The sequence below is a fragment of the Armigeres subalbatus genome, chromosome 1, assembly GCF_024139115.2.
Source record: "Armigeres subalbatus isolate Guangzhou_Male chromosome 1, GZ_Asu_2, whole genome shotgun sequence".
NCBI lineage: Eukaryota > Metazoa > Arthropoda > Insecta > Diptera > Culicidae > Armigeres > Armigeres subalbatus.
The window spans coordinates 189891343-189914837 of record NC_085139.1 but is presented as its reverse complement, the minus strand read 5'-3'; the positions used below and the strand labels follow the sequence as shown (position 1 = coordinate 189914837).

Here is a 23495-nt window from a genome sequence, read left to right as displayed (position 1 = left end):
GTCGTCGTGAGAAAATATGGATCAGTGGTGTGACAAATATTGAACAGCGGCGCGCCGATGCAAACTGTCGGAGGCGGCGGCGTGGCATGGCGGCGCACACCTCTATCTGTGGTAGCGACTACTGAACCGTACTTTTCGTTAAGTTTTATATGTCGAACTAAATGATGCGTTGTTTAGCGTATCTTTACTCGAATCCAGCGCACCACTTCCGAGGTTGGGTAACTTGCCTGTATCTTGAGAAAAATACATTTTCGGTAGAAAATGCCTACAAACTATCAATCGGATGGACAATAAAAAGATGGTGCATAGTATACTTCTAAATATATTTATTATTTGCTTATTTGATAATTCATATAATACATACACACATAGACACCAGTCTACAAAAGCTAAGGAAAATCGGTATCCTGGACAAAACAAAAAAAGAATCAAATCTTAGCTTGCTGCTCGAAGAACTTGCATAAAAGTTTTACCTTTCGACGTTGCTTCAACTCAGCTCTTATCTCCTCATCATTCGGTGTTATTTTCTCGGCTTTTTTAGTGATTTCGCCCTCTTGTAATTCCTTCTCTTTGCATGGTTCCTTGATGACTGGTTTAGATACCGGTTGCCGCTTCGACGACGACAACTTGTTCCGAATCTCGTTGGAAGGAGCACAATTCTTCGGAACGGTGCTGGCAGTATTTTCAAACAATCGAACCAAGCGTTGAACTTTACTGTGCTGTGGATTCGATGGCAACGTTGCGCTACTGGCGTCTCCCTTTGATATCTTCGGTTCTTCGGGCTTCACTTCCGGCTTCAGTTTAGGTTCCACCGCTAGAATCTTCGGCAGATGGAATGGTTGACCAATGGCAAATGTTTTAGCTTTAGCAAATGTCTCCTGGGCAACAGAATGCCGGTTCGGCTGGTTGACTGGAAGCGGTCGATCCTCTATCACTGAACGGCGGTACACCAAAGTAAGTTGCAGCATCTTCATCTTGTAATCCAAATCATGATGAGAGAAGCTCGAGCGTCCTCTAAATTCGAAAGTATCAAACTTGTGTAGCTGGGGTTCCGCGTTTTGCGAGACCATTATCGGCTTGCTCATTTAAATATTTGAGATAACGATACAGTTTGTTATTTGTTCAATGGCTAATGCTCTACTAACATGGTCCTGAAGTAGCGCCAGAGGTAGAAATCCCCAATTTGCGGTAAAATAAATAAATCTTTAAATTAATTTACCTCCGAGTAAAACGTTTTACCTGTACGTATTTTTTCGTGTATACCTATTGCCTTTGCCTTAAGCAATCCATCTAATAATCGAGTAGGCAGGGTAGATATTTTAACCAAACAATAATGGAGTTTGGGGGGTGTGTTCAGCGAACGCATCTCTTATTGTGGTGAACAGATTGGCGCAGTCTATAGACTATAGTATGGGGAGAGAAAAGTTGTTGAATTCAACACCTTTCAGGATTTTACCTCTTTATGAGATAATCATTCTTCGAAAAGTTTAGCTCCATCGGTTGTAGCATTAGCTAGTGCATTTAATTTAAAGTTAGTATAGACATTTTAGCCAAAATGTATGACAAAATATACCAATGTATCTGTTTCGTACTTGAATTGAAATCGGCTCGGAAAGCCCAGATTAACAAAAAAACCCAATTTACACGTAAAAGAACATTTTCACATAGCATTATATTATGATTAAATAAACTTATATTTTGGCTGATCTATATCCAGAGCGCAAAGAACCAGTGCTGATAAATTTCGGCTCATTCATTTGAACAGTAAATCTAGTCAGTCATTTTTTGCCCCGTTTGCTTCCCATGCCGTCCCAATTTGTCAGGGCCTCTCTTTAATTGAAAAAGTCTGTTATGTCAACTGATATGAAGAACGAAGAATGTTTTATTGAAGCCGAAGAGCCGATTTGATAGATGTGTCAATTGTGGTCAAGATTGCTTCATAAATAGATGCATGGTAAATTCTCAAACTGACATGATATGCGCTGAAAATCAATCGAATGATTGCGTTTGCTGTTGTTAATTTAATAGATCGGGGCTATTAAATTGAAATCTCTGTATTCAATTGAAATCTATATAGGATAATGCTACGTTTAGACAGGTCAAGAGAATTGAGCAACTCGCTTGAATTGAACGCGAAATAAACACCTTCAATCATCTAACTTGATTGAAAATAAGGTTGAACAAATTCAACTTTTGGCAAGTCAGTTGAATTCAACTGAGTTGTTCAACTCACCTGCCCTTTCAAAACGTAGCATAAATTCAAATTTGCATCAAAATGTTTAATTGTCATTGAGAATACAGGGCACTGCCTTCAACATCACCAGCCGAAACCGATGCAAAGACAACAGAAAATCCGCGAAATTTCGCCATACAAATTTCTGCTGGTTATATGCGCATCAGGGTGGCTCAAAAAAACACTTTTTCAAATTTTTCGATGGGCCGCCCTCTTATTCGGCTCTATTTGATGCCCTGATGCTCTGGACAAAATTTCAGCCAAATCAGTCAACGTTTGGGCGGTGCTAAACTCGTTGGAAGTTTATATGGAAAAATGCATGCAGAAACATCCAAAAACAGTGATTGGCAGTTGGACGACACAATTTACGATCAAGAACAATGATACTCATTCAGTTCTTGTAAAATTAAATACAGAATGTTATGCTGAAAACCACGAGAAGATTAGAGTTTATTAGGCAAAGATATTAGCATTTTACTGGAGTGTTGTAGGGGTGAATTTATTTCTTTTCAAAGGTAAATGAAACGAAATTTGCTCAAACCCCACTTCAGAGAAATGCTAATAACCAAGCCGGGCAAACTCTAATCTTCTCGCGGTTTTCTGCATAACATTCTGTATTAAATTATTCAAGATCTAAATGAGTATCATAGTTCATCATGGTAAGTTATGCCGTCCAACTGCAATTCACTGTTTTTGGATGTTTCTGCATACATTTTTGCATATAAACTTTCAACGAGTTTAGCACCGCCCAAACGTTGACCGATTTGGCTGAAATTTTGTACAGAGCATCAGAGCATCAAATAGAACCGAATAAGAGGGCGGCCCATAAAAAAAATTGAAAAAAGTTTTTCCCATACTAATTTGAGCCACCCTATTGCGCATATATACGTTAGTGCCAGGATGCTGACAGCTCTTCTAATGTATATCGTCGACAATAAGTCGAAACCAATGCAAAAACGACGCAATAAATCCGGCGCTCTTCTAACGCTCATTCGACATCACAAGTCGAAACCGATGCAAAAACCAACACAATCTGGTGTTGACATGCCTTTGAATCCACGAGTAGAAATCAATGAAAAACAACCGAATTCAGCGCTCTTGAAGCCGAAACCAAAACAATCTTCACTTACTGTATTTGTCTTGAATCAGTTGGCTGTTTTCTTATTTGGGCCTACTCCCTACCATGAATAAATTGACAGGATTGACAAATGTAAAGTCTGAAAAAGGCCGTGGGGAAATATCTAAAGGTGTAGAACTTCGGTCGCGACTGCACGTGGTGGTGATGGCGTTAAGAGAGCGAGTCATGGCCTACTGTTGCCTGGTCAATGGTCATGGAATTATTATCCTTTATACGGAAGATTATTGGATCACTGAAGGTAAACTGCCCATGTTACAAAATATATCTCACCCCACAAATGCAGAAATCTCTATGAAATTTTAAATATTCACAAATAACTTCCAAAGAGTCAAGTTTCCAAAATGTATTCAAAACTGATTTTATATATCAAAAGTGAAGTCTCTGCTGGAAAGGCATCCGTAAATAGCGGCTTGTCTTCGGCGACTTCTTCATCGCCTTGATCAGAAAGGTAAAACAAAGTTGTGAGCGATATTACTCAATCAATGATTTTCAAAATAAGTAATCAAACATGATCATCATGATTTTCAAAATTAGTAATTCAAACAGAAATCCCGGGGCTTCATCTTGTTTTCTACCCGCGGAAAGGATTGAAACGTGAAATTGAATTCATGATTCGATTATTTGTCATAGGTACAAATGACGCCTTCTTAATTGGGAATTTGCTTTTTGCTAATGTACCAATTCATTCCTACCCAAAGTGATTATATTCATACCAAAGCATGTATATATATATGATTCTCAGACACGCTGAAATGCAGTTATTATGAAAAAATATTTTCAATCGAAAGCAATATCGATATCAAATAAGCATCATGTGCCATCCGGAGACAGCTGAAAATTATCATCGGGCATATTCGAAGTCAGATTTTGATTATAAAATAAAAATGTTGCAGTTAAGGAGCATTTTCGAGCGGTGTGCTGGTAGTAATTTCCATGCTAAAAGATCGCCGAGTAATATGTCATCGAAACCAAGAATAGTTGGTTCAATCCCGAAGATCAATGTGCAAACGACAGTTTTGCGTGAAACCCATTTTAGCACGAAAAACAATAAGATTGGGTTGAGTTCTAGCGTTGAAACAAGCAACGGTAAAGTCAAGCGATTGGTTCAGTTCTTCGAATGCATTACCAGTTAACGGAGCAAAAATACTGAATACTATTTAATATAAAATAAGTGTGCATTATATTGTGTGTAAGCTTGTACAGTATTGTAAGTATTTATTTTGTAAATATGTTAAAAATATAAATGCTTGATTAAATAAAAGGTGATATTTGTTTTGGGGAAAGATGACCATTTTAGAGATTTTTACGTAGACGTTATTCAATTTGAAATTGTTCATAATCTTAGGTTCATTTGGTCACCAATCACGACCAAAAGATGCTACTACCATATCTGCATAATAGGATCCTTTTTTGTCTATTGAGAATGTATGTACAAAAAACATTTTTTTTCGAACCTACCTCGAACGATTGTTTTCGCTGGGCCAAAACCCGGATAAGTGTCGTGTTGGACGACTTCACGCAATCCCCCAAAGGCCGCCGAAATTTGGTGCCTCGCCTCTTGTAGCTCCGCAACGCACAATGGTCGGATTCGTCAAATTTCACGACATAAATCGATAACTCGAAAATCATCAGTGCTAGAGTTTTGACGTCTTCAGAAGAAATGATCTACAAGAAGAGATCTATTTTTAGTGTAAGTTGTCATTAGGGTGGCCCTTCGGTGACATTTTTTTGGAAATGTATTTTTTTACCCTTCTGAGTTAGAAGTTCACATAATTCTACAAAGTTGTAGAGAATTTAATTCTAAGCATTTTTGCTTAATAAATATTTACTTTATCTCATATAGGTGATGTTTTATGACAAAATTGCTAAATTAAGATAGGGTGGTCCCGAAAAAATAGTTTTTAGCTTCCACTTTCATCAATACAGAATATTTTCAAAAACTGTCTTCGCATCGCTTCGCGGTCTTTGGATGGCGCATCTTTTGGTTACATAAGATGGTTGATAGCTTCATTTTCAAGCATATTATAAGCGTTTTTTCATGAAAAAGTGATATTTTTCTGGGCATTCTACTGTAGCTAGTAGCAAATATTAGCAAAAATTTCAATCGTAATCTGAAAGTATACATGCAGGCCCATCAGATCCATGGTATTTCATTTGTCCATGTTTGTTATAATATTGTTTTATAATGTAGCAGAAATATCGAACCAGTGTGAGTGTTTTGTTGAGACTGACTTTACTTTATTCAAGATCATATTACATAAGGTATCAGGTAATGGAGTACACATTAAATGAATACTAGGCATTCTATTACATTACATCTCCCCTTTTGTGGTTGTTAATAATATTCATAATCATCGAGCTTATGCTGTTTAACAAGGCGACCGCTGCGGGTTGTTTGCTGCTGATTGTCATCATCGTCGTTGTTGAACATCTGAGTTTCCTCTAGCTGTTGAGATGAAAACCTGGAGCCGGCAGAAGTGTCGCTTGTTTCAGTTACAGACGTATTTGTGTGATCTTCCTCAAATATCGGGTATTGATGTTGAACTGCTGCCTGTAGATTTTCCGCTGGCTTTTCGTTTTCAACTATTTTCGCAGGGCGCAGGTGATGTGATTTTCTGCGAAGCATTCTTTCTTTGTCCCTCACGACATACGATCTTCTCCCATCCATACAATTTACCACTGTTGCAGGTTTCCATGTTTTGGTGTTACAGCTCTGTAGAAGCACAGCGTCACCTGGCTGGAATACTGCGCCCTTTACTGCTCCTCTGGACGCATACTGCTTCTGTTGTTTGCGTGCTTATGCTAGCGCTCCCGAAATGCCCGTAACTAGTCTCGGCTGCAGATGTACATCGGTTGCCGGTAACTTTGTTCGTGTTAATCGTCCCATTAGCCTTTCACTTGGTGCTGGTAGCTCGGTGGATCTAGGGGTATTTCGAGCATGTAATAACGCTATTTGCACGTCTGAGTCATCTTCTGCACATTTTTCGAGTTTGTGTTTTGCTGTTTGAACATATCTCTCAGCTAGACCATTGGCACGAGGAAAGTGCGGGCTAGATGTTTCGTGGTCAAAATTCCACTTCACTGCAAACGCTTTGAACTCTTCTGATGAGTACTGGGGTCCGTTATCTGATTCCAATATTGCAGGCACTCCATGTACAGCAAACCATTCCTTTAGCGTTGTAATCACGGTGCGACAAGACATGTCTGGTAGTTCCTTGAAGTCAAAGAAGCTAGAATAGCTGTCCACTAGAAGATTATACTCCTTTCCTTTGAAATGGAATAGATCCGTAGCGACTCTCTCAAAGGGTAGACTTGGAATCTCTTTCGATATGATGGAGCAGTAAAGGGCGCATTATTCCAGCCAGGTGACGCTGTGCTTCTACAGAACTGTAACACCAAAACATGGAAACCTGCAACAGTGGTAAATTGTATGGATGGGAGAAGATCGTATGTCGTGAGGGACGAAGAAAGAACGCTTCGCAGGACTCAATGATTTCGAAGCATACGCTACTGGTTTTCCACGCTGTAGCAGTACCGCTCCCATCGCCTTGGAGCTAGCGTCAACCGACAACGTGACAGGTGCATTAACATCATAAAACGCTAGTATGGGTGGAGAAATCATCATGTTTTTGATTTGTTCAAACGCTTCATTTTGTTCTACACCCCATACCCAAGCAACATCTTTCACCAACAGTGCTCGCAGTGGTGCTGTTATATCGGACAAATTCTTGATGAACTTACCTAGGTACGTAATCATTCCTAGCGCCCGTTGTAGTTGTTGCTTGTTTACCGGAATCGCAAGCTTACGAATCGCTTCTAGTTTTTCGTCGTCCGCCTGTGTCCAAGGAATTTAGCCGATGCTTGATCGTAGATGCACTTTTCCCGGTTCAGTTTTGAACCTGCCTTATTGATCCTGCTGATTACCGCATCAGTAATCTTCATTAATTCGGTTGAGTTCCTAGCGTGGATCAATATATCATCCATTGAGCACTCTACGCCGTCGATATCTCCAACTAAACCTTACGTAACGTTTTGAAAAATTTCGGGAGCAGAGGCCAGACCAAATGGCAGACGCTTGCAACAATACCGTCCCCATGGAGTTCCAAAAGTGAGGTATTTAGATGTGCGTTCCGTAACCTGTATCTGCCAAAATCCTCTTTTGCAATCCAAAATCGTGAACCTCTTAGAGCCCTTGAGGCGTGCCAGTATTTCTTCTATAGTTGTAAGCGGATGATGTCTCCTCAGTATGTTTTGATTAACTTGTGACGGGTCGATACAGATTCTTAATTTCCCCTTTTTCCGAACCAACACCATGGCATTAACTACGGGAGTCGGATCATGTATCTTAGCTATCACACCGAGTGCTTCCATCCAGGACAGTTCCTTTCTTACTTCATCTCGAATGCTATGGGGAACATTCCTCGAAGGTCGAATTTCCCAAGATGGAGCATCTACCAGATCAATATCATAAACGAAGTCACGCAAACAACCTAGGCCGTCATAAATATCGCTATCTGTTACTCCGACCGTATTAACTCTGGCGATCAAGTCGAAAGCTAGGCATGTTTTTCGACCTAACACTGGCGTGACATTTTCTTTCACGATTTTAAAGGTAATTGGTTGAGACCTACCTTTGACGAGGCAAATGTAGGAGATTTCGCCGATCACGGGAATTCGCTGACCGTTGTACGTCACCAGGTTCTTTGTTGCCGAAGACTTTTTTTTCGACAATACTTGCGGGTAGCACATTACACTGGGCGCCAGTATCCAATTTGACCGATAATTTTCTTCCTTTCATGTATATGGTTTCAAACCAGTCATCCTCATGCTGATCTTCCAGTGCATGAATGTAGAACTCTTCAGCGTCTGTTTCTTCACGTTGGCTCACTTGTTCCGTCACTTCAATAACGTTTTTATTCAACCTCTTCTTTGCTTTGCACATAACCGCAAAGTGTCCTCTCCACCCACAAGCGTTGCAGGTTATGTCATACGCTTGACAAGCACCCCTTTTATGCTTCCGTCCAAAACGATTACACTCGTAAGCCTCTTCCCGACGATGTTTCGGCTCATCTTGTCGTTTCACTGATTTTAGCACTTCCACTTTATCTTCTTTATTCAATTCCTTTGTTTGAATCGAGGTGAGTTCAAAGTTTCTGCACAGTTCGATTGTTTTTTGAAGCGTAAGATCGTCGTTGAGTAACTGGGGTACGATTTTAGTGAATCGCGTTCCAACTATTAACTTATCTTTGACAAGCGAATCGTGCAATACACTGAACGCGCATTTTTTTCTTCTTTCTGCATAATTTTGTTGAAGTGATATCGCTCATACGTTGTACATGATTTTGGGGTGAAATATTCGTTGAATTTTTGCACTATCACATCTCACGGTGCCCCGGTAGACCGTTATTATAAAATAAAAATGTCCATCAAAACCAAGTACAGGGCTCGATTCCTGCGGTAATTCTGCACCTCTGGACCAATTTTTAAAAAAATACCTAGGAGGAATCTCGAGAAATCTTGGTATGAAGTTTTTAATTAAGCAATTTCAAAAGAATCTATATTTTAATTCAATAATATTCCCAAAACACCTTCGAAGCCGTCCAAACAGGGGTCCAAGCTGTTTTCAACCAGTTTGCATTTGTTGCCTTTATTACAATTATAAATTTTTACAACTGATTAAGCTCACCAAACTGGTTTTTGTATGTCTTGAAGCCGTCTATCTTCAAGAATGCTACCCCTCGTTCAGAAACATTCATGAATTCACGTGCAGGCTGCTGATTCTTTGTTGAATGCCATTCAGATTAAAGATTGTATTTTTTTTTAAATTGTATTTACAAATGTATTCGAGCATCAGCAGTAAAGATTGGAGTACGGAAAAAAATGATGAAAAAACCAACAGCTTAAAGATTTGTTTAAAGTAGTGTAGTTGTTTTGCATTATATAACAGGTTAGATCTTCGTCAGATGCTGTAACAATTGAATTGATGGAGCTTTATCATATTCTGAGATTTCCCCGCAAAAGGATCATCGGACTGGTAATGACTCTAAAGATGGCGGTAAGGAAAAGCTACGGTTTTCAAGAGTGAGCTCGGCAATGAGATCTCGAAATCCAAAGAAAACATCAGGAAAAATGCACAAAAGAAAGAAAAAAAATTACAAGCTTTGTGCATATTCTTTAGGGTTTTGAGTTACGACGAAGATAAAATATTCTATTTTTGAACTTTTAAAACACTTTAATAAAGAAACAAAATGAACCTTTGCTTATCTCCGTCACTACACATCTAGTTCGGAATTGTCAATACAATTTGAAAGTTGCTCGAGAAGCGCCATGTTGAGTAAATTTATGGGCGAACCAAGTACAGATGAGGCATCAACAAATTGCATAAATTTCACTAGAATCCCGATCTTTCGGATTACGTCATTACTCTGCTTAAACAATTGTCTAATTAATATTTCAATCAGCAGGTTCTGAATGATTTCAAAAAAGTGTACGCAAGATACAGCTCTTTGAGACTCGAGCATGGTTTTGAGGAAGCAATTGATGGCTTTGCTAGCAGCTGGAAAAAGCCGCAGCTTCCATTCACGTCAATGTACCGTACCGAGTATAACACCATCTAACTACTATTATTCTACACGAACTCTGTTCTTACTTCTCCCCATTATGCACACAGCAACCCTACAAAGCTGGCAGGTACAAGAAGAATTGAAGGACATCTATCTAGGTGGATTAATCAGGGTTTTTTGTGATATTTTTGGATTTTAAACTTCAAATCAAGATTTCTTGAGATTCCTCCTAGGGATTTTTTTTAAAAATTGGTCCAGAGGTGCAGAATTACCACAGGAATCAAGCCCTGTACTTGGTTTTGATGGACATTTTTATTTTACAATAACGGTCTACTGGGGCACCGTGACATCTATGTCATCTTCTTGATCGGGCCTCAGTCCGAAGGTGTCGAAAATTCTAACACAATCGACGCCGATCGCACTTAGTAGCGTTGCTGCTTGAACTGCACTTGGTTTTGCATCCAACTGTGTTGCAACTGAAAACCACTTGAACTGACGGTACCAGGTTCTCCACTGGTCCGCCATATTGTCACCCAACACTAACGGCTTCGGTGGTTTCAGGCCGGCAGCACTGTCCGCCATCTTGAGAATTTCTCCGATTTTTTCACGCTTATTTCAGGATATTTCCGCCATTCTCTTCACCTTGTCCTTCCGGATGGACATCCGGCACTCATTGGACTCTCGTATTGGTAATTTCGTCGCGATTATGAATACAAATTTTAATGAATTCGACCAAACTTTCGCGCCGCTTGAAATTTGCTTCTGACACCATTTTACAATAACGGTCTACTGGGGCACCGTGACATCTATGTCATCTTCTTGATCGGGCCTCAGTCCGAAGGTGTCGAAAATTCTAACACAATCGACGCCGATCGCACTTAGTAGCGTTGCTGCTTGAACTGCACTTGGTTTTGCATCCAACTGTGTTGCAACTGAAAACCACTTGAACTGACGGTACCAGGTTCTCCACTGGTCCGCCATATTGTCACCCAACACTAACGGCTTCGGTGGTTTCAGGCCGGCAGCACTGTCCGCCATCTTGAGAATTTCTCCGATTTTTTTTCACGCTTATTTCAGGATATTTCCGCCATTCTCTTCACCTTGTCCTTCCGGATGGACATCCGGCACTCATTGGACTCTCGTATTGGTAATTTCGTCGCGATTATGAATACAAATTTTAATGAATTCGACCGAATTTTCGCGCCGCTTGAAATTTGCTTCTGACACAATGTGAGTGGTATGTTGAGACTGCCGTTGCTTTATTCAAGATCATATTACATAAGGTATCAGGTAATAAAATACACATTAAATAAACACTAGGCATTTCTATTACATTACAACCAGCATCGGGTAGCATTGTCGGAGCTTCGCCAAAACCAGAAAGCTTTTCTTCTTGTCCATCAGCTCTTCTGATGGCTTGCACTCCAAGTGATTTAACGGTACGAGATCCTTCGGCATAACTCCTCTTGAGACGTGGTCGGCTGGATTCACTGAACGATGATGGAACACATCTTGCGCCCTTGTCCACTAATCGTTTGCGGCAAGCCTGGAAACATCAATGAATGCCTCTCTCAGGGCCTTTCCCTGCTACAAAATAAATCAATAAATAAAAGGTTAAAAGACTATTATTCTTCCATTTACTTCCACTATTAACTTTTTTATGTATCAACAAGCAGATACGCATTTCGTTTCCTACTTGGAAACGCATTTCGTTTCCTACTTGGTCGATAACAAACACTGAAGAAGTTTCCAAGTAGGAAACGAAATGCGTATCTGCTTGTTGATACATAAAAAAGTTAATAGTGGAAGTAAATGGAAGAATAATAGTCTTTTAACCTTGTAGCATTTCCCCTAAGACGCTCTAAAATAATTAATCACAATAAATAAAGATAGTAAAAAAAGATGAAAGTGTAAGTGTGCTTCCTCGGCCTACGAAATGGTGAGACGAAATTTGGGATGAAGCGTCCAACATAGCTCTGGCCATAGCTCACAAGTGGATCAAGGAGGTGCGGCTCCAACAACGTATGTCATGTCATTCAGTGGTTGAATGAAAAATGCTATTCCCTCTGGAGGAACCAGATAGACTCGAAACAAACGGACACGGAATGAATTCTTGGAACTGGGAAATAACATTTGACTACAACGCGGAGTTTGTATCAAATACGTTTCTTTATTAGAACTGTTCTTCTTGTTAAGTTAAATTTACAGTGTAGGGTTGGAGGATATGAAAAGTTAAAAAATACACTGTTAAGTAATTATAACAACAATACAAAATATTTCTAATATTATGTGGCCGTGTTGCCAGTACATCTACACTCCTCCTCAATTTCGGCATATTAGTCCTCCAATCCACATAGTCGTCGAAGTAGACCAATACGAATACGAGCCATCAGTTTGTTGAGCAGATCGGTTACTATTATCTCCGTTGGGCAGTACACATACTTGATCGCTTTAGTTTGATATAATTCCTCAATGAAATTGTGTTTCGCATCGATGTGTTTGGTTCTGTTGTTAAACTTTTCAGACTGCAACATTTTCAAACAAGACTGGTTATCTTCGAACAGATGAACAGTTTGGATATCTTCACCTAAATCGCGTAGAAGTCGCTGAAGCCAGATCGCTTTTTGAGATGCCTCTGACAAGGCGACGAACTCGGCCTCCGCAGTTGATAAGGACACATAGCTCTGCTTGCGACATTTCCACGATATGGTGCCGCCACAGAATTCGCACAATTCTTCGTAATTCGTTCCAGTCACGTTGTGTCGTATTCAAAAGTTTTCGGCTCGGAATCGAAATAGGTGCTGCAATACCAGGCTGTCTATTAACGAATGCAACGAATAACAATTTTCCGACCAGCTTTTGATACTCCGACTGATCTTGCAGAAGTTCATCATCGGTATCCAACTTGTAGTAACCAACATCAATGGGAATCGCAGATCACAATATCCGCGAAAGTCACCATCACTATCACGTTCTACTTCGATGCCAACACAATTACGAACTTCTCCCAAACTGACAATCACAAAGTTACGAGCTAGTGTGCTTTCAACCGATGTGATGATTGCTTCTTCTTCACTAGTGATGATCAAATCATCACAGCTTCCGCAGAGCAAGCAAATCGGGTCGGCAGTCGACCCTTTGGTTGACCTTCTCAGCATATCGTCTTCGGCAGCCAGCGTAGCATCTTCCCAATCTTCATCCTCGTCTGGATCCACTGGACCAGCGTCACATTGCTCTATATGCCAAATGGGTGAACATGACCGAGATTTGGTTTAACTTCATGCCAACGTTCATAATATATAAGACGATTTTGAAGATAATTCGACGTTACGATGGCTTCACCCCAGAATCGGTCATCAAGTTTTGCCTGGATCAACATACAGCGAGCCATTTCAACTTAATACCGATTCTTACGCTCCGCAGTGCCGTTTTGTTCCGGCGAATACGCTTAAAATATTTCCCAGTGTACTCACCGCCATTATCCGATCGTAGTATTGCCAATCTTTTGAAATTTTTCCATTTTGCGGATTCCGTAAAGTTCTTCCGCAGCTGTCAAAGTTCATCCACAGGGTTGAACATCTTTGAAACACTGAAACATAAACCAGATATTTGGTATTGTCATCGAAGTATGTCATGCGAAACGACAGAGAAAATGTATGAAGCGACAGCTGCGGTAGTTCATAAATTGAACCGGAAAAGGGAAAGCTTTCTCTGAAACAGCAATATCTTTGGCTTCTTACCAAACTTGGTTGTTACCATTTCCACATACTCATGTAGCTTGTCAATTCCCGCTACACTGGGGATATAGATACTTTTGAGCAATGTGTAGCGGTGTAAATCTGGTCATATTATCAGGAGCACTTCAGTGCAGCTAATAATATGACGTCCCCTAACCCTTAATCCTACAGTATCAAGCGACCCGTGCCAAGGGGATGCATGGTCTGAGGGGTGAAATAAATAGCAGGCCGCTAACGGAGCATGTGGGGTACATGCCCTCCCCCACAGTATAACGTCCGCTTACCACGTTATTGCAGAGCTCTGGCGTGGCGCGACTCGTGGGACCAAAATGTCGAACAAACAAAAAAAAAAAAAAAACAAATTTGAGTGGAGAGGAAGAAGCGTCTGACGAAAGGGTGGATCCCTTCGCCAGACGAAGTGGCCTTAACATGTCGCCTTACCGAGCGCCAGGGGCAGGCAATACAGAAGGAGGACTACTAGGACTACTGAAGTTCCCCGGGAGGAAGGCCTGCCCTGGAGGGAAATTGTGAATCCCAAGCGAAGAAGGAGCGGAAAGCGGTACAGGAGGTGAAGGCGCCACTGGCCAAGAAGGGGAGTGCCCGTAGAGGAAAGGGCACACCTTCCAATGGTCATAGCAGGAAGGACAGAGGCGAAACAATTATCGTCAAGGCTGATGGTAAGAGCTATCCTGACGTCCTGATGGCTTTGCGGGGCGATAAAAAGCTCACTGGCCTAGGGGATGATGTCAACTGCATCCGCAGAAGGGCGAGATGATCTTCGTCCTGAAGCGAGATGCTGCGCGGAAGAGTTCCGCGTATACAAAGTTGGCAGAAGATGTGCTGGGTGATGCGGTTCAGGTGAGAGCCCTATGCCCAGTAGAGGTAATCCAATGCCGAAGCCTGGACGAAATTATCGAAGCCGGTGCGCTGGTAGCTGCACTGAGAGATCAGTGTGGCGTTGAAAACCAGGATACCGCGATTCGGTTGCGGAAAGATTATGCTGGAATGCATGTTGCCTCATTTCAGGTACCCGTGAAGATAAGATAAAGAAGAAAAAAACAAATTACTTCAACTTATCCTTAAACGGAGAACTTGTGATAATTTTCGATTTCTGTCCCTTTTTTCTTTGTTGTGGATCTTTACGCTTTGCAAGTAGTTTTATTTCGGCCGGAGAATCGGGTTTGACATTAGAACTTAAAGGTTCACATGCGTACTCTTGCCCCACCCGTTCCTGCGTACTTTCACCCCACAGCCCCAAAATGTATTCAGTTAAATACAATAGGTTATGTATAATGTTCAAATGATTAAACGTATATATGGTAATGGAATACTATTTGCGGAAACACAATTATTTTTAGCAAAATGACCAAAAAATAACTAACTTCATATCTCCCTTGTTGTTTATTTACAATTACACGTGAAAATAATTTGTCAGAATACCTATCATACTGATGCAGTGCTGCTAGTTTATTTTTTTATAACTTCAAAAAATCGAAAACGTACTCTTACCCCACGCGCACTCTTGCCCCACTCTACTCTACTAGAACCCTAGTGGCGCAGCAGTCAATTAAATTATTTTGCTAAATTATGCTTCAACAAGCTTCAATTGGCCATAATTCATGCATCATGTTGTAGTGCATGTTTTGTTTCAACACCAATATCGGTTTGACACTTGAAGTACCGGTACTTTGGCTGCCAGGTCGAAGTAACCTACATGTTAGTCACGCGAACAGTAACGACATGAGCAATCTCATAATTTTTCAACTGTGTTGATGGACATGATTTGAAATTACAAACAAGTAAATTTGACTACAAGAGCCAACTTTGTTATGAGTTCAGTGCGTGTTTTCTCTTGTTTCGGACAGCAGAATGATCGCGCGATCTGCCGAAATATTGCGTTCTGCATTGCGCGGCCGGTAATAAAGTTAATCAGTTCAGTGCGTGATTTTTCGGAGTATAGCTATCGAGCAAGCGTTGTGCAGTGCGTGTTTTAGTCGTCGCGAAGTAGTTAAGATGTCGAATCAGTCTTCGGGAAAATACGTAAGACACGCGTTGATTTTTCGTTTTTGTATCATCATGAATATGGCGTCTTTCAAATGAAATAATTAGTCGATTTCCAATAAATTTCCTTCCCAACTATCATACTATTCCTTTCCAGTGCGCTCATGGAGATGCAGAGGATTCCTTGGTCTCTTGTAGCAATGAGTGTCGAACTAATTTTCCTCCCCTTATCCTAATTGACTGTGAGGACGTGACAGGCATCGTTATTGGTCTTGAATTAAAGAAACTTCGAAGCATGTACAGTGAGGATAGCTTTCTAAGTAGTCCCGAGAAACTATTCAATTGGTGAGCTGTGCATTATTTGTTTTTTCTCGGCCAATCACGACTAGCAATTACGATGGGTACAGGCAATCAAGCTAAGCTAAGCTACAAGAGCCAACTTTGTTTGTGTGAGTATTTCCATGGCTTTGTAATAAATTGTAGGTGGTTTAATAAATAATCGTACGGATTTCGGATGTCTTTAAAACTCAGTAACCTGTTGTCTATTCTGACGACTTTCTTGACTGTCTTTGTGATTGGAATCGTTCATCTTTATTGAAATGCTCTGTTTCAAATAACAATTATTCCTAATATCTCTCGCTATGAATATCACATTGAAGAGGAATATAAAATTAAATCTTTATTACTTTTTTTTCTTCTCACATACAATTTCCGTCTGCTCACAGTGCGTTCTATCCAGTCCACATATATTCACTAACAGTTTATTTTATTATTACTTTGTTGTTCTCATTTGCTGTGTGAGCTTTGGTTTTTCATTTGTTTCCACTAGAATTAGATTTATTTCTTCTTACATTGCTTACACACAAAAATCGCAGCCTGATGATGATCGTGATTTATTGTTTCCGGATGCTTTGTTCATGTTGCCGTTCCGGTACATAATCCAAATTGCACGTCTCATGGTGCATCGAGCCCTTACGGTGTCCTCGATACGCATCATGATTCGCAAACAGAAAACGATTACAGTACAAAAAATAACCAAAAAACATTGTTTCTTTACATTTCTAGCTTACCTTGCTGTTTGGTTTACTGATTGGTTGAGTGCTTTATTCGCATATATCAAAGAGATTTGTTACTGGTTCTTTATTTGGATTGCTTCGTCTACCTAAATATCCATCTAAAACATTACTTAGCAGTTTGTTTTCTTGTCCTATATCAATACACTAACATATCTCACTTTAATGGTTGCTTTGGTTAGCTTGTTTTTGACCTTAACAATTGTTGCTTGATTTATACACGGTACGATGGTTTGTAAAGTTTGATTTGTCATGAGAAGTAAGCAAGTGAATAAGGAAATGTCGTTCCGATAGCAGTAGCAATTAAACCATTTTCATCAATAGCTTGGAAGTTTCCCAAAAGCTCAATATTAAATCAATTGTAGCTTACTGAGTTTCTTGATTTTTCATGTATGGTTGGTATCTGTGCATTTCTAGTGATGTACACGGTTAGATCAGACGACCCTCAACAACTCAAGATCGAATTCCCTAAAAATAACAATTCAAGGCTTTGACTTAGAATTAGGTGAAAATATGAACATAGTTATGGGCCCATAAAAACTGTTATTAACATATGTTTCCTCAAGAAAATCTACAACATAAGATAAAACCATTCAAAAAATCTTAAAAATTAGTTGAGCTTTCAGTAGAGTAATACGAACTTAAGTTTGGGTGAAGAAACCGATTCTGATAATAGTTTCCGAATACGCTTATGTTGTCCTAAATTAAGTTGAACTACTTCAACAATATGCTTGTTTAGGAAGTAGTTATATTCAAAATTTATTTTAAACATTTGCAGATGAATTTTTGTTGTCCACACCGAAAAATAATCAACTGCTTACAACAGGTAAATGAACATGCATCAATAATTTTTGTTCATCATAGTGAAGTTCATTTTATTCGTTACAGACGCGGTGGTATTCGTCAGTTCTGCCCAGCAGAATAAAGCAAGATGCCAGGCTATAATAGCTTATCCAGATTATGCCATTTATCATAATAAATATTTTTGTTGTATGGAAATTGGCATCAAGTTATTTTTTATAATGATATTTATTTTAATCTGCATAGGCTATAACAAGATTTCTTAAAATCACAGAATAATCCACCTAGCGGTGATAGTGCCTTTATATAAATAATTTCCATCAATTCACATCTATTTATGTTCATTAGACAGCATTGCAGCAATTCCTGGAAAAATGGGTCTGCTACTAAAAACATTTGAATTTCTGTTCAAGACTATTGAAACGCTACTGTTCGTAATACAAATATGGAATGTCATGTTCAGGAATTGACTCAAAACAGTTTTGCATATATAGCAAATAATCTGTTTATTTGCCTTTGTACACATTCCGAATAGGTTTAATTATAATTCCACATGACATAACTTCGCAAATATACCAAATTCACGATCAGATTGCAATTGAAAGCCTGATGCAAAGCTTATCATTTGATGGGGCTTCGCTTGTCGTTTTCCCTTGAATACGATATTTCTGAATGTTTTTTTTTAGCTATTTCCGGTGCACCGATACTACACTGCTGGAAAATGCGCCATAGAGGAAGTCTATTAACGAATCAATATGGCTTTCCGGCTTCAGAGGGGCAAATAAAAACGCGGCACATGTGTAAAAGTTGGTGTTGTGATTGTAGAATGAGAACGGTTTGAATCAACGGCACCAACCATTCGATTGGAGTAGATTTATTTCCCATTCATTTGAATTTAAATTAACTTTAAGCTGTGAGAAATTCAAACGCCTTTTCCAATATAAACAAAAGAGGAAATTTGGTTGTAGGTATGCTTGCCGAGTAGACGAATCAGAAGTAAAGAAACAAAAAATAATTGCCTCATCCATTTCAGCATAATGATGGCATCGGATAATTTTCCGACTTTCACTTTCCTCAGGCATACCAATTTGATTAAATTAAATTTATGCTGATGCTGTCCTGCCATTAGTATACAATTATCATCGCCGCTACTGAATGAACATGCACGAATAGGGCACTTTATACAACCATTCTGCCTCAACGCGCTAACCGAGCTTCAAATTCATCCATTTACTTCTAAACGTTCAGAGCTCAGTTGTACCACAAAACAGTCTAAACAAAGAAACATTATCCATTGCAATCGGGTTCGCTTACCAGCTATTGGATGGTTGTGTACAAGTCGCATAACATAAACCAGAACGCTAGTGCTACAGTGGATGCAAATTACTTGAAAACTAATTCCATGAATGGGTTGTTTCGGGGACAGATAATAGAAGATTTGAGATCTGTTTGCGATATGAGTTGGAAATTTTAATCATTTCATACTAAGAATGACGTGAGATATTATGGATAATCGGATTAGAACCCAGTAACTCCGCCATGAGTTCAATTACACCTTAGTTGAAAGTGTACCGATCCATGACCCGTCGACTAGACAGTGTGTTGTAAGGAGTTGTCTACGCTCCGTTGTCATCTCTTATGGTGGCATCCTTATCCTTTATCCTTCCTATTAAGAATCCGTAGGCAGTTTGAATTTGGGAAAGATTTTCTGAAGTATTCGTAGAAATATCGGAATTTATAGAACTCGAGCAAAGCTCCAAACAAGAAAGCAAGATAGCAGATAAAACCAACAATAAACATCAATTACCATGTTTGTCCCTCTCTGTCGTACGTGAGCTCTTTTATGACGGAAGTCTTCTCATCGTGCTAAGCCGCCGCTATTGGCTGATAATCGAAGAGTCTGGTTCGAAATAAGATACAAATACTAGAAATAAATGTGTAGTAGGTTTTATTAATTGATGTTCAGCTATATAAGCGATCCAATATCGTAATGATTATTCTGTTGCCAATAAACCGTTGCTATAAGCACATCTGTCTAACTCATTAAGTTATGGGCCCAGATGCGCCGTACCCATAGCAACGTGTTTTGTTTGGCGTAGTTCGGTTTCAATAGAATTTTTGTCACGCGCAGGTGAAAAATTCTGAAAATTGTTCGGTTTGAATTCAATATCGTTTACGGAATAGAATTCGGACGATCGGTAGCGGAATGGATGCGGAAAGCGAGTATATCTTTTCGACGGCGCCAGTTTTTCGAACTGAAGCTACAGGATGGAAGCCTACCTGTAAGAACTGGGTCTACCGCATTGCATCCGGAAGAAATTGGAAGAAGAATAACAAAGGACCAAAAAGAACAGGAACGTGAACAACGGAAGCATTTATTTATCATCAGACTAAGGCCGGAGTGGCCTGTGCTGCACATAAAAGACTTCTCCATTCAGCTCGGTAAGGAATGGAAGGACAATGGAAGCAACAGGACGCAAAAAGCAAATCCATAATTATCCAGTAAATAGTTGATTCGTATTTTTTTTTTTTCCAATTTCGTTTATTTGGTAGGCTCAGGCGTGTATAACACTTTACGGAGCCACGTTTCTTTGAGATATGTACAATCGACATAATCTTATTATTAAATTAGTAAGAGAGGGAAATAAGCCAACGTACTCGTGGTGACTCGAGGTTAGGTGGTTGATTCGTATTTGGATTTCATCAAAGGAAGGACAACGCATACTCAAATGGGCTTTTCCCTGCTCCAAATAAAGAAATAAAGAAACGCCGAACGAGATTTGGTCCACACTGGAAAAGCTCTTCGAGAAGAAAGATTTTGCTGGGATCTTCTACTTGCTGAAGCAAATAGCTGCTGGAATCGATTGGAGTCAAATTTAATGAGAAGATCATCGTGTTCAACCGCAGCAGTCAATGGCCAAATCCTATGAGTAGCTGATTACCGTACTTTGTCAGTGAAATAGTGTTCTTTAGAATTCGTGAAGACGAGTTTGCTGAACGAAGGTGTCAAACGGCAGCTAGTTGAATTACGTTCGGAGTCCGGCACTGCGTTTGCCAGAGAAGGAAGCAAATTCAATTTCACCTGTTGTGGAAAAATCGGTCACAAGAGAGCGTACTGAGCGGTTTGAGAGGAGATGTTAAGATACAAATACTAGAAATAAATGTATAATAGGCATTGTTAATTAATGTTTACACCCAACCGGCGGTTGTTAGATTTTCCGACAATTCTGTATAAGAATCTACCAAAACCTGTATAAGAACTGGGCATATGCGAAATTGTTAGATTCTTATACAAATATTGTAAGTTTTCCGAACCCTCCGCGCGAGTATTCTGCCGTCTCTTGACCCAATTTTACAGCCCAATTCATTTCGATCCAATCGATTTGGGATCGAACAAATGGTCCTTCGAGCCGGATCTGAGAAGACGATTTCTTCGGTGGAAGTTTGTTCTTCGAGACTCGAGAGTTCTATGAAACCACAAAGAAAAGACACAAAGTTTTGAATGAGCTAAACGCTGAAAAAAGTGATCAAAACGGACGAAGCAAAACATAACCTGAAAACAGATCTTTTCCCGAGCCCGATCCTTGGCGATCCTTGATTGCTGAACATGGAACATTTTTGTACCACCGTTGAATCCTATCGCAAGAGTGATTGCAAATATCGGTGCAATGGATACGGTTTCATGATGTTCACTTCAATGCCTGCGTGAAGGCTGAACTTATTTTGACTGTCTTTGCAATTTCCAATGTCAACATCCACTGTGAACGTTTTCCACTAAAACCTTCCCCTGCGCTGCGGAGAACATACAAGCCGATAGTCAATCCGTGCGACGTATTTCGTACACAGCATGTTCCGATTCCGAACAAGAAGGTTAATCCAGTTTTGATTTGAATGACGAAGGTTGAATCGATTAATCCGTCACGTCATATGGATGCTCAAGCGATGCCCGAAGAAAAAAAGTATTCAGGGCAACGTCTTATTTCCAATGTGCATTGACAGAAGACCAAGCAGAAGATTATCCACCCAAAGATATCGAATCCAAACCGTCACACATACCGTGTGATCCACCCCCTGATGTCGCCGAAGACCATTTTCCCGCAATAAATTTGATAAAACCAAAACGTATTCCAAAGAGTTAGTTCCAAAACGTAACGGGTGGTTACTAAAACACGGAAATTTCAATACTTCAATACTTTTCTATGAGAACGTTAATGCATTCAGAGAAATATTTCCTTATGTTCAAGAATCCTTAGAATATTCAGAAAATTGTCGCCCACACACTTTTACTCCAACATGTTCAGTTGTTTCAAACATGCCATCAAAACAAGAAGGATGCGCGCCGCATTGTAAATTTTTTTCAAGCGTACAAAAATCGTGGGAAAAGTACATGGTGGGCAAAATGTTTCGAAAACTGTTAAAGGATTTTAAGTAGACCGAGCTCCATTGTATTCCAAGGAGATTGGAAGGCCAGAGACACGACGCAACTCATCAATAGGATAAGAAGCACCATCCGGAGATAGCCGCCGTCCAACGGTCATGTGATACCTGCAAGATTAAACTACGCCGCAAGACGGACCACGGACCATATGCTAATATTCATTAATATAAGTTTGAAGACTAAGGCCAACTCTGTATATAAGGTATATCAGATTAAACTGTACTTCTTTGTAGTTTTCTTTCCGAGTCATTATTTTCATTCCCGCTATTTAGTGGCCACCCGTTAGTTCAGCTCCGTTGATGATGAAAACAATTACAGAAGTTGGTGCCATTAGATCGGAGACGTTGCCATTGTACTCCGATTTCTGTCGTGTTCCAATGTCTATGGGATCTCGACCAGTCAAGAAATTGCCTTTTACGACCGCCGGCATCCGATCGATCCCTTCGACCGATTGCCGACCGTTTCGAATAGCTATCCGTCCAAAGTAGAAATAGGTCCCCACGATCACCAGCATCCGTTCAGTGAATGCGCCCCTGATGCGCACTGATCCCTATCCAGTGCGAAAACTGTTTCTCGTACCCACCGGAACCTGTCCTGAAAGGTGTCCGATAGTTACCGGCCTCCAATCGGTTAATACGTTCCAGAAGCTCAGCGGTCCCTGTTCACATCGGCTCGATATATCTAATAAAGCCTGCCCACGTTAAAATTCGGACACCCATCTTATGAAGCGATTTTTCAAAATTTTCACAAATCACTGAGACGATCAATTTACATGACAGCTGAATCTTTCTGCTTTATGTGCTGCTTTCAGCATGTTTTAAACACGCCCAAATTGATAAAATGACGACAAATCAATTGGACATTACCTAAGTGTCCGAAATTTATCGTGGACAGGCTTTATTGAATGAGAGGATTAGAAGCAGAGGGGTGTAAGGGTGTCAGGCCATTTGGCCGAATGCCGTTTGGCCGAATGGTTTTAAAAAAATGACCTCAGTTTACGAGCGGTCCTTCTTCCTCCTTCCTTCTTGTTTCTTCCTTTCTCGTCATTCCTTCTTTCTTCTTTTTTCCATCCTCTATCTTCTTTCTTCCTTTTTCCTTCTTACTTCTTTCTTTTTCCTTCTTCTTTCTTCCTTCTTTCTTCTTCCTTCTCCCTTCTTCCTTCTTTCTGCTTTCTTCGTCCTTCTTTCCTCTTTTTTCTTCCTTAGTTTTTCTTCCTTCCTTTTCCTTCCTCCTTCTCCATTCTTCCTTCTTTCGTCTTCTTTTTTCCTTCTTTCTTCTTCCTTCTTCTTTCTTTCTTCTACCTTTTTTCTTCTTTTCTTCTTTCTTCGTTCTTCTTCCTTCTTCCTTCTTTCTGCTTTCTTTGTCCTTCTTTCCTCCTGTCTCTTCATTAGTTTTTCTTCCTTCCTCTTCCTTCTTCCTTAGTTTATCTTCCTTCTTCTTTCTTCCTTGTTCCTTCTTCCTTCTTTCGTCTTCCCTTTTCCTTCTTCCTTCTTTCTTCTTTCTTCTTCCTT

At 40.0% G+C, this 23495-nt stretch overlaps 1 protein-coding gene across 1 annotated transcript; it reads right to left on the bottom strand.

The window, feature by feature from the left end:
• Positions 1-306: 306 nt before the first annotated feature.
• LOC134209288 (uncharacterized) lies at positions 307-1162 on the bottom strand. The gene is made up of 2 exons (XM_062685286.1): positions 474-1162; positions 307-407 (listed from the first exon to the last, which is right to left on the bottom strand). Exons 1-2 carry the CDS (start codon positions 1083-1085, stop codon positions 390-392), a joined length of 630 nt encoding a protein of 209 aa, XP_062541270.1. The 5' UTR covers positions 1086-1162; the 3' UTR covers positions 307-389.
• Between the last annotated feature and the right edge of the window lie 22333 nt (positions 1163-23495).